Here is an 11,805-nt window from a genome sequence, read left to right as displayed (position 1 = left end):
GTTATATTTCGCTCATTTATTCTTTTTTGTGTTCTCTACTCCTCGACCCTCGCCGATCTTCTCTTCTTTCTCTCGTTTCAGTTTATTTTTTATTTTTTTTCCTGTGAAAAGTTAGTATTTAAAGACTTAAAGATGCATGCAACATAGAAAGAAGTCTTGAGTCTTGACTCTTGAATGTGATGTCCATTTTCTTGTAATATTTGTTGGTTTTAGTGTTGTTGAGAGGTTCTAACTTGTTATTTAAACAAGAAAAGCTCATTGGTCAGTAATTTTTTTTTAAGCAAGGTCATACTCATTACATTACATGGGTCATACTCACTGAGAGTTGTGTACTTGTGTTTGATGCAACATTGCATCAATTTCATCACCATCGTATTGTTCAGTATTTTATTGTTATGTTTGTATCACTGCTCAGTATTTTATTGTTATGTTTGTATTCTTTTTTGTAGATGGAAGAAAATGGAAGTAGGGTAAGCGAAACCTGCGAAGGTGGGGGTTCGAATGATAGCATACCTAATACTGAAGGTCTCAGTCCAGACAGTCCTGATGAAGCTCCAAAGAAAAGGAAAGTGATGCAACCTAGATCTGATGCTTGGAAACATTTTGAGAAATATGATGATCCTAGTGGAGCTAAAAGAGCAAAATGTAACTACTGTCAAAAAACTTATGTTGCTGCTACGAAAGGTAATGGTACTACATCAATGAACAATCATCTCATTAAGTGTCCCAAAATGCCCCGTATCATGGATAATAGTCAAACACAAATCAGTTTTCTACTAGCTTCAAATGGGGCAAATGAAGGGGTGCTTACCACTTGGAAATTTGATCAAGCACTTAGTAGGAAAGCTTTAGCTCAAATGATAATTTTGGATGAACTGCCATTTAGTTTTGTTGAAAAGGAAGGATTTAAGAAGTTTATGGGAGTCACAATGCCTCAATTTCAAATTCCTTCTCGTAGAACATTGACAAGAGATTGTTATGAACTTTATTGTGAACAAAGACATAGTTTGAAGAAGTCCTTCAATGAAGCACGTCCTAAAATCTGTCTTACAACAGATACTTGGACTTCTATACAAAGAATAAACTATATGTGTCTTACTGCTCACTTTATTGACAGAGATTGGAAATTGCATAAAAGGATAATAAACTTTTGTCCTATCTCTAGTCATAAGGGTGATGATATGGCATCGGTAATTACTAATTGTTTGCTTGATTGGGGGTTGGAAAATGTATTTACTATAACTGTAGATAATGCTAGTTCCAATGATGTCACAGTAAGAGAAGTGTCTAAACAATTGACTACCTGGGGAACTAATATAATGAATGGTAAACACCTGCATGTTAGATGTATGGCTCACATACTTAATCTCATTGTACAAGATGGGTTGAAAGAAATTGGTGTTTCTATCAAGAGAGTTAGACAAGCTGTGAGATACATTAGACAATCTCCCGCTAGGATTAGAAAGTTTAAAGAATGTTGTGAATCTCAAAAGTTAACTTCTAAGAGATCATTATGCTTAGACGTTTCAACTCGATGGAACTCTACATACATGATGTTAGACACAGCACAACAATTTGAGCTTGCCTTTGACAAATATAGTTTCTTTGATATTGGATTGTTGCATCATCTTCGTACCTATGTTTGTGAAGATGGAACTAGTGCAGGTGATCTCACAAGTGTTGACTGGGATAATGTGAGAACAATGGTAAAATTTCTTGAAGCTTTTTATTTGCTTACTTTGAGGGTTTCTGGTTCTATTTATGTCACTTCCAATGTGTATTTTGTTGAAATTTGTGAGCTTGATCTTATTTTGAAAGAGTGGATGGAACATGAAGATACTAGTTTGAAAGAAATGGCAAAAAAAATGAAAGAAAAATTTGTCAAGTATTGGGGTGAACCTGAAAAAATGAACAAGATGATCTTTATTGCATCAATTTTGAATCCCCGTAACAAGCTTGAATATGTTCCTTTTGCAATTGTGAGGATGTTTGGAGAAAACGAAGGCAAAAAATTGATTTTAGAGGTGAAAAATTATATGGATTCTTTGTTTGATTATTATGTTAAAAAAAATTCAATAGGAACATCATCTGCTTCATCTGGAAACACAACAACTACTGTCAGTGGTTATGGTAGCTTTTTAAAAAGAGGAACAATGAGAACAAAATTAGAATTTGAGAAACATAAGGAAGTGACCGGAGGTTTAGGTACTAAATCAGAGTTAGAAAGATATCTTGCTAAAGATCTTGAGCCTGAAACAGATGACTTTAAAATCTTAAAGTAGTGGAAAATCAATGAGCCTAGATTTCCCATTCTTGCGGAGATGGCTGTGATGTATTAGCCATTCCTATTTCAAGTGTTGCATCTGAATGTGCATTCAGCACGGGAGGTCGCATTCTTGACTCGTTCAGGAGTTCGTTGACGCCTAAACTGGTGCAATCTCTTATTTGTCTTCAAGATTGGCTTAGAAGTGAACCTATTCCTATTAAAGTTGAGGAAGACTTGGAGTATCTAGAACAACTAGAACTTGGTAATTATTTTGTGTCTTTCCTTTATTATATTACAAATAGTTTACTTAACACTGATGATGCATGACAAAGTTTTCTTCTATATTTTCCTTAGATCTGGCTGATAGTGCAAAAGATTCAACTATTATTGACATATAGTTGCAACATGTACCATGTGTGGTAAGTTGATAGCCTTCTGTATATTTGAAGATATAACATTGATATACTTTATTATAAATCAATTGTGTTTTTGACCTATAATTATGTCTTTTGTTGCAAAGGTTTGATCATGGCGCCTAGATGGAAGTGATGCTATAGTAAATAGACTTCACTTGTTTCATGCTACTTAATGTAATTATTTCTCTGGTTTTGAGACTTCAGCTGTTCAGCAGCATGAAAACTTTCTAACTTTTGGATTACTCTTTTGGTTATGTAATATGCTTGTACTAAACAATGGCAGCAAAGTAGCATAGATTCTAAGTTTTTTGTTCTCTCATGGGCCATGGCTGTAACTTGTAAGCAGTGGCAGCAAAGCAGCATAGCTATTTTGGTTTTTTGGTTCTGTAATGTAGTGCTCTTTTGGTTGTAACTACTAACTACTCCCTACTCCCTAGTTTATATTTGTTTGTATGATTGTGGGATCTTGTATGGACCAAGTAGAGGGGTAAACCGTGTAATTAGCAGCATCCTTTGGTTATGTTTAATTGATGAATTGCTCCTTTTTCGGTCATCTCATCCACAGTTCAAAAATCCAGGCTTACACTGAAAAGAACAGATTTATGACTTAACACATTCAAAAAGTCCAAAATTTTGGAAACAACCAACAAATTAGTCCAATTATTAAGCAGAATAAGCCCAGCCCAATATGATAATGTTCAAACCGAAAACCGACCCAAAATTAACCGAACTGAAATTTAAAAACCGAACTGAACTGAACTTATTTCAGTTCGGTTTCGGTTATCATATTTACAAAACCGAAAATCGAATAACCGAACCGAATTTATTCAAACCGAACCGAACCGACTGAACGCCCACCCCTAGGTCTAGATCCAAAGTATATATATATATAGCTTAAAATTTTTGAGTATTCAGTACAAATCTCTAAAGAAATGAGTGGAATTAAATGGCTCGATCCAAAAATTCATAAAATCACTTTTGAAACATTTACTGATTTACATATCTGATGTAGATGATATTGTGTATAGTATCTCTAACACGTCATGATATATTAGCAAAGTGATTTCACACATGCAGCTCTCCATGCATTAATGATTTTTATATTGTTGAAGTACTTCTAAGAGCTGTACTTTAATGCTGCTTGCCACTTTGACTCATTGTTCGATGGTCAGAAATTGAACTACCTAAAGAATGTCACAGTCGACGGAATGGCATGATCTTCTACCTTTACTTCCTGCATTTATTTTTCCTACCTCCTCCTTTTTTTTTTCTTTTTTTTAAGAAAGTCAAATTGAAAGGTTGAACGAGTAGGTTGCAGAGTCGTGGGATGGATATAAAATGCTGTCACCCTTAATCAGAGGTCTCGAATTCGTTCCCTGAGGATTAAGAAGATCATGGTACGTAGGGGACGCTTAATAGGCCTTACGCGATGTGAATTTGATTAAAGTTCCAACTAAAGCGGGTACCGAACACCGGGTGAGAAATTAAAAAAAAAAAAAAAAACAGGAGAGTAGGTTGCAAACTCAATTAATAATCACTAGCTATAGCTCCTCTTAGAAGAAAGATTATGACTTGGAATTTTGATTCGGTGAAAGATCTTGCATTGGTCATACGAATTTCATTTTCCCTTCTCTTGTGGTCTTTGCTTTCCATATGAAAAGGAAGAAGCATTTAGTGCAGAACAAAGGCTACGACCGAAAGTATAAATTATCATTGCCATCAATAAGCCCAACCTAAGTAGTGCGCCCAATTAATATCATGGGAAGAAACCAATTAAATGTGTTTGAAGTTGAAAAAGACTTGTATATCCTCACTGTGCTTATCCTCAATCTCTGCTTGTAGAAATTATTAGACTCATATTAGATGGAATGCTCTAGGTTCCACGCTCAATTGTAGCTATAAAGCAATTTTTATTCATCACTCGAATTTACATGTGTGTTATTATACTTTGCAAGAAAACTAAATCAAAATTAAGTCTCTTAAAACACTAACAAGAAGCTAAAATGGAAGTTCATTTATTTATTTATTGACATTGACAGTTTGACTTCAAGAAAGGAGAGGAAAAAGGAAAGGTAGGAATTCTGAATCTCTATTGGACCATACTGCTAGAAATATGCCACCTAAGACATTTTTGTGTTAATTACCACTTACCAATATAATGATGTTTACTTGTATAAACTGCAGGAATATAATTTTTCCTTAATCTACACACTGCATGCTTTTAAGTATTTGGTATAAATTGGAAATCTGAACCTGAATTCTGCACGATGGAGTTGCAACAATCATGGTGGAAATCTAATTTCATATTATACTAAACAATTAGCTATATAAACGCCAATTTTCTTTTTCTTTCCGTCAAGGTTGAGAATGAGATCGAGCCTAAAAAGTAAGAAAACTGTATAGCCAATAACCAACCTTTTGTCTCTAGCCTTCCTACTAGCCATTGTCACATTCATATATACCAATAAAGAAAATGAAGAGAGATGAAAACATAGAGAAAACCCTCCTTTGTTTAGTCTCGACAAAGTCTTTATACACTAGTTGAATTTGGTTCAGCTTGACTCGTATATTTATTAACTTGTTAATTTTCTTCATCATCTCTTTTCAAGGGTGACCAATCCCATATTACCGAATGGATTACGACCATTAGTATGTAGTAGTAGTAGTAACTAACATAATATATGGTGATTAATTGGTATAACTAAGTCTATAAAAAAGTTCAAAATGATGTAGAACGAACAACTCCTCCTCTTCTGTTATCGTGGCTTATTAATCATAGGTAATTATATAATTCATTCGGTTTTCTTAAACACGTTTAAATCAATTATTTGATCGATGACCCACTTATCTAAATATATTAACGCACTCCACACTTTACGTATATAGAAGACATACACAGAACCTCAGGATTGGGTGTTTAAATTCTAATTATCAAATACGCTTCATCAACAGTAGGAGGTCCGCATCAAATGCGAAAAGCACAAACATGAAATTAATTGTAGTAAAATAAAGAACTCAGCTATGTTTTCATTCTTCTATTAATAAATAAATAAATAAAATGTAGGTCCTCTAAAGGTGAATAGATTCCTTTCATCCATTTCCTACCTATTCTAATGTTCAGATTAGTATTTTGAGAAAGAAAAAACAAATTCACCTTCTGTAACAACGGCGGTTAGCTTGATGCTACACTCTTTGCTAGATTAGTTCTCTTCCCCTATGTTTCAAAGATAAGAAAAGCAGAACAGAAAAGGAATAAAATACTCTGCAAATGGATAAATTTCAGGGGCAAAGTTTTAACCAAACGCCATAGATCACCACAAGACAGCTTGTTGATATCACAACTCAACTTATCCTTCACAGCTGCAGTTGGTGTTGAAAATTGCTGGAACTGAGAAAGGCCAATGGCACCGCTCAATGCATATGAGCACCAGGAATTAGAGACCAATGAAATAAACTACATTCAGCAAATAAATGCTCTACTATAAGCCTCAACAGATCACGTCATCTTGTTTTACAAATTCAACACTTACTTCTAGTAACAATTTATGGTCCAACATCTGAGTCAACCTAGAGAAGAGGGGAAAAGGTGCACAGATATATGTAAAACTAGTATAAATTCAGAAGATGAAAAGTAATTCAAGAAACAGCCCAACTGATTATAGTTGCATCAACAATTAGCACCATCATCACCTATTTTAATCTACAAGTAGATTTTGATGTTCCAGTACATTTGTTAAGCTAGTTCAGGAAGAAAAAGAATGGAGAAAATGAGGTTCATTCACCAAATCCATAAAGCAACAATGCCACCTATAACATAGATTAGAACAAGATAAAAACTTACAAGCAACCAAAGAAGACTGATTCACCTAGTGGCAAGTCAACTAGTAGAAACAGATGACGCACACTGCAAGTTTTTTAGCTCAGCTTCTACCTTCTTGACATCAAAGTAATCCTGAAGAGCTGTCATCTTAATCTTGTTGCATTTCAAGCTTTTTATTGCATCAGCGGTGGCCAAAGCCCCTGCCACTGTTGTTATTACAGGTATCTTGTACGCGAGAGCCATCCTTCTCAGCTTCCGGCCATCAATCTGATCAAGTGCGTCCCCTGAACTTGTGATCACCATCAACTGAATCTGCCCATTGGCAATGAGATCTGCAGGATGTGGCCGCCCTTCATGCATTTTAAGCACTCGTTCCACTGGCATGCCTTCTAATTCAAGTACACGTGCAGTTCCAGAAGTTGCAATGATTTGAAATCCAATCCCCAAAAAGGCTCGAGCAATTGTGGTAAGTTGAGGTTTTGTCAATTCATTTAAACTTAGGAATAGAGTGCCCGAAAGTGGCATTTTCTGTCCGGCAGCAATTTGTGCCTTGGCAAATGCAATTGATGACTCATAGTGAATACCCATTACCTCACCAGTGCTGCGCATCTCAGGACCAAGAAGCACATCGCATCCTTGGAATTTCTCAAATGGAAGAACAGCTTCTTTAACTGATACATGTCTTGGGATAACCTCCTTGGTGAAGTTTAGGTCATGTAGTGATTTACCTGACATAACTAGAGAAGCGTATTTAGCCAACGGGTGCCCAATCGCCTTGGAAACAAAAGGAACCGTCCGTGATGCACGGGGGTTAGCCTCAAGCAAGAACACCTCACCAGAAGCACTGATGGCATATTGACAATTCATGAGGCCACACACATTTAGCCTCTTTGCTAATTTCGTAGTCCACGACCTAATAGTTTCCAAGCATGAATCAGAAATTGTTTGTGTAGGAAGCATGCAAGCTGAGTCACCTGAATGAACCCCAGCCTGCTCAATGTGCTCCATTATTCCACCGATGACCACATTACCATGCAAATCAGCAAGTGCATCAATATCAATCTCTACAGCATCGGTTAAATACTTGTCAATCAGGACAGGGCGCTCCGGATCTACCTTAACAGCATTTTCAAGGTATGTCACTAATTTGTCATTGTTGTAAACTATCTCCATTGCCCGGCCACCTAAGACATAAGAGGGCCGGACGACAACAGGATATCCCACTTCTGTCGCGATGGCAACGGCATCCTTTTCGCTTTTTGCGATACCCCCTTTTGGCTGCACAATCTGTAGTTCATTCAGGATGGCGTTGAACCTCTCCCTATCTTCAGCTGCATCAATGGAATCAGGTGATGTACCCCAAATGCGAACAAAGCCAGCTCCACTTCTGGTCTTAGGCCTTCGCTCATCCAAGTAATTCTGAATTGGAAGAGCGAGTTTCAATGGGGTTTGACCTCCAAATTGCACAATGATACCATCAGGTCCTTCCAAGTCGATGATATTAAGAACATCCTCGACTGTCAGAGGCTCGAAGTAGAGACGATCACTTGTGTCGTAATCTGTAGAAACTGTCTCAGGATTGGAATTCATCATAATTGTTTCATAGCCTGCGTCCTGTATAAACCAAAAAAAAATTCAAATTTCAAGGTTGGAAAGCAACATAGGAGCAAAGTAGTAACCATAAAATGCCAACTATGAGAACCAAGACAGAACAAAAGACCAATATATTATTTTTCAAATACTTTATATGCGAAGATGAAAACTGTGATTTTTCTATTGTCTGCATTGTGCAACCAGAAGTTCATCATTCTAAAAAGTTGAAAATCCATTCAACCAATGTTATATTTCTTATTGGAGCCATGTTGTAGGAGTCTTCCATATTAAAAGGAACCTGTAGATCATGACATTCATTTCCCAGAATTTATCAACTTTTTGATTTCAGTAGTATTGCAGAATAATCAGTAATTTGAATCATTATATGGAAGAAACCTTATCAGAACGTAAGCCTCGACCCAATTCTGATCGAGTTATTCATTGACAGTTGAAGAAGTATACCCTAAAAGGCAATGCAGCAAAATTTAGACCCAAAATCAATGATCAAGAAACACAAACCTGAAGGGCAAAGGATGTATGACAGCAACAATAATCAAACTCAATACCCTGTCCAATTCGGTTTGGTCCACCACCTAAAATCAACACTTTCTTCCTACCGGTAGGAGCTGATTCACACTCATGGTCATAAGATGAATACATATAAGGCGTATCAGCCTCAAATTCTGCAGCACACGTATCAACTCGTTTATATGCTGGTTTCACACCCAAAGACAAACGTCTTGACCGAACCTCCTCCTCACTGGACTTTGTCGCAAAAGCTATCTGTCTGTCACTAAACCCTCTCTTTTTCACTTCATAGAAGTCATCCTTTCTTAAGTCCGACAAACTGCGAGCCAGAAGGAATTGCTCCACATTTACAAGCTCCCTTAGCTGAGTGAGGAACCATTTGTCTATGTAACTGAGCTCAAAGATGTCATCTACCTTCATCCCCCTCTTCATTGCAGCATATACCGCATGGATGCGATCAGGATTAGGAACCCGAAGACTATACTTCAATTTGTCCCAATCCCAGTCCAATTCCTTAACCTGGGTACAGCCCCATCCAGAATAACCAGATTCTAGAGACCGCACTGCTTTTTGGAAGGATTCTTGGAATGTGCGACCTACTGCCATGGACTCACCAACAGACTTCATCTGAGTTGTCAGTATGGCCTCAGATCCAGGGAATTTCTCAAATGCAAATCTGGGTATCTGCAAAATGTACATTGTTTAGACAACTAACTGTGAATGTATAAATAATGGAGTTCGAAATATAAAAAAAACTATTAGGTCATCTTCAGATCATGAAATAATAAAAAATCCTAATTAATGTATTATCCCACAACCAGCTTTTGAAATAGTGTGTCAAGATTGTAACAACGCTGCATACACTCTCTTGTAAAATACTTGCCAGCAGCAATAAGAATACTACCATAATTTAAAGAACAAATTATAGGAATCGAGCTGATGACAGAGATGCCAGGGTTCATTTCCGTTGGCAAGAATCATATGTTCCTGTTTCTTTATCCTATCCAGTCTCTACACAACCCAGGTCGAAAAATTAGCCATATTTTGGTCATAGCTGGGACCAAATAATTCATTGTACCAAAGAAAAAAGGGTGGTGAATATTCTGGTTGTCAAGTTACACTAGCATGTTTTAGAGATGATTATGTCTCAAGGCCATAAATAGACACCTTAGTAGAAACAAGATACCATTCTTACTCCTATATAACTGAATTGAGACAACCGAATGAATATTATTGCATTCTTTTATAAGTAACGGAACATTAAATTTCTAGGGAGAAAATTAACACATAAGAGAAACATACTACACAACACGATTGGAATTTAAGAGAAGCAATAAAGTAAAGATACTTGCCTTTGTAACAACATAATCTATGGATGGCTCAAAACTAGCTGGAGTCTTCTTTGTGATATCGTTAGGAATCTGATCCAGGGAGTATCCAACTGATAGCTTAGCAGCCATCTTAGCTATTGGAAAGCCAGTAGCTTTTGAGGCTAAAGCTGAAGACCTCGAAACTCTAGGATTCATTTCAATTACCATGACTTCCCCATCAACTGGATTTACAGCAAACTGTACATTAGAACCACCACACTCAACCCCGATTTCCCTGATGATGGCAATCGAATAATCCCTAAGTCGTTGATACTCTTTATCTGTCAAAGTCTGAGCAGGAGCCACAGTGATGGAGTCCCCCGTATGAACTCCCATAGGATCAATATTCTCAATTGAACAAATGATAACCACATTGTCGGCCAAATCTCTCATAACCTCAAGCTCGTATTCTTTCCAACCTAACAAAGACTTCTCAACCAAAACTTGTGATGTCAAACTAGCTGCTAACCCCGACTTACATATCGCCTCGAATTCCTCCCTGTTATAAGCAATTCCACCACCAGTGCCACCTAATGTGAAAGCTGGCCTTATAATCAATGGAAACTCCCCGATTTCACCGGCTATCTCGATACATTCCTCCAAAGTATTGCCAATGCCTGAAGGTGGAGTCTTTATCCCAATATTCTTCATTGCCTGCTTAAACAAATCCCTATCCTCCGCTTTCTTTATGGCACCAAGCTTCGCCCCAATCAACTCGACTCCATACTTATCAAGCACCCCACTCTCCGCCAACGCTACAGCCAAATTAAGAGCAGTTTGGCCACCCATTGTAGGCAACAATGCATCAGGCCTCTCTTTCTCTAAGACTTGCTCTACAAGTTCTGGTGTCATTGGCTCAATATAAGTCCTGTCCGCCATGTCGGGGTCGGTCATAATCGTTGCAGGGTTCGAATTAATCAGTATAACCTCATACCCTTCTTCCCTAAGAGCTTTACAAGCTTGAGTACCTGAATAATCAAACTCACAAGCTTGTCCTATCACTATTGGCCCTGCGCCCAGTATCAAAATCTTCTTTATATCTGTTCTTTTACCCAATTTCTGCTTTTGAACAACAGAATCATTATTGGGGCTTTGCTCATTGACAATCGAAAAATTCACCCTTTTGCGCAAATGGGTGTGACCCAAAACGGATGGCCGAGACTGGAGGTGCAGAAAAGAGGAGCTTTTGTAAACTGAGGATTTGGCAGAGTGGGGAAATAGTGGGAAAAGGTGGGTTCTTGATGAATATATTTTGGAAGGAGGAAGAACAGAGGAAGAAGATGAAGAGATGAGCCTATATGCAGCATTTTCACAATAACCCATCTTCATTCAAACAGTGTGAAGCAATTTGATTAGGGTTCTGTAGAAGATTTTAGAGGAGGAAGATGCTGGTTTCCGGTGAGGCTAGGGTTTTAGAACTCTTATACAGGTCGTGGATTAGGAATTACTAGGTACGGATTTTAACCAAAAAAAAAGGCTTAACTTCAATCATATTACTATTATGGGAAAATAACGATTTTATTGCTTTATTCCAAGTTTGATCCTTAAGTTATTCAACATTTGGACGTTTAACCTCGGGTTGAATTAGTACGTTTTTAATCTCAAAAATATTTGCTCTCTTTTTAATTAAAAAAATCTGAACAAATATATTTGCTTCCTTATTTGCTCTCTTTTTAACTAAAAAAATCTGAACAAATATATTTGCTTACTTTCTTGAATTTCATAAAATTAAACACATCTAAAATTCTATTTGTGATTTTGTTTTTTTCTTTTAGTTATTCAATTTTAATATATTTAGCTTCGAGCATAACT

At 37.0% G+C, this 11,805-nt stretch overlaps 2 protein-coding genes across 2 annotated transcripts; one reads left to right on the top strand and one right to left on the bottom strand.

Moving 5' to 3' along the window:
* The first annotated feature begins 449 nt into the window (after positions 1-449).
* On the top strand, positions 450-2,282 carry LOC142163227 (zinc finger BED domain-containing protein RICESLEEPER 2-like). The gene has a single exon (XM_075220491.1). The coding sequence runs from the start codon at positions 450-452 to the stop codon at positions 2,280-2,282; it is 1,833 nt and encodes a 610-aa protein (XP_075076592.1).
* A 4,035-nt stretch (positions 2,283-6,317) lies between these two features.
* Positions 6,318-11,579, bottom strand: LOC107823266 (carbamoyl phosphate synthase arginine-specific large chain, chloroplastic-like). The gene is made up of 3 exons (XM_016649897.2): positions 9,976-11,579; positions 8,615-9,307; positions 6,318-8,116 (listed from the first exon to the last, which is right to left on the bottom strand). Exons 1-3 carry the CDS (start codon positions 11,320-11,322, stop codon positions 6,560-6,562), a joined length of 3,597 nt encoding a protein of 1,198 aa, XP_016505383.2. The 5' UTR covers positions 11,323-11,579; the 3' UTR covers positions 6,318-6,559.
* Between the last annotated feature and the right edge of the window lie 226 nt (positions 11,580-11,805).

Source organism: Nicotiana tabacum, chromosome 8, assembly GCF_000715075.1.
Source record: "Nicotiana tabacum cultivar K326 chromosome 8, ASM71507v2, whole genome shotgun sequence".
Taxonomy (NCBI): Eukaryota; Viridiplantae; Streptophyta; class Magnoliopsida; order Solanales; family Solanaceae; genus Nicotiana; species Nicotiana tabacum.
This window is presented reverse-complemented; position numbering and strand designations above follow the sequence as displayed.

Bases quoted from the DNA above. Each gene is read 5' to 3' on its own strand.
- LOC142163227 (XM_075220491.1), top strand. From the start codon at position 450: ATGGAAGAAAATGGAAGTAGGGTAAGCGAAACCTGCGAAGGTGGGGGT.
- LOC107823266 (XM_016649897.2), bottom strand. From the start codon at position 11,322: ATGAAGATGGGTTATTGTGAAAATGCTGCATATAGGCTCATCTCTTCA. The intron at 9,308-9,975 runs GCAAGTATCTTT...TACATTTTGCAG, and splicing joins TAGATTATGTTGTTACAAAG to ATACCCAGATTTGCATTTGA. The intron at 8,117-8,614 runs GTTTGTGTTTCT...TGGTTTATACAG, and splicing joins ATACATCCTTTGCCCTTCAG to GACGCAGGCTATGAAACAAT.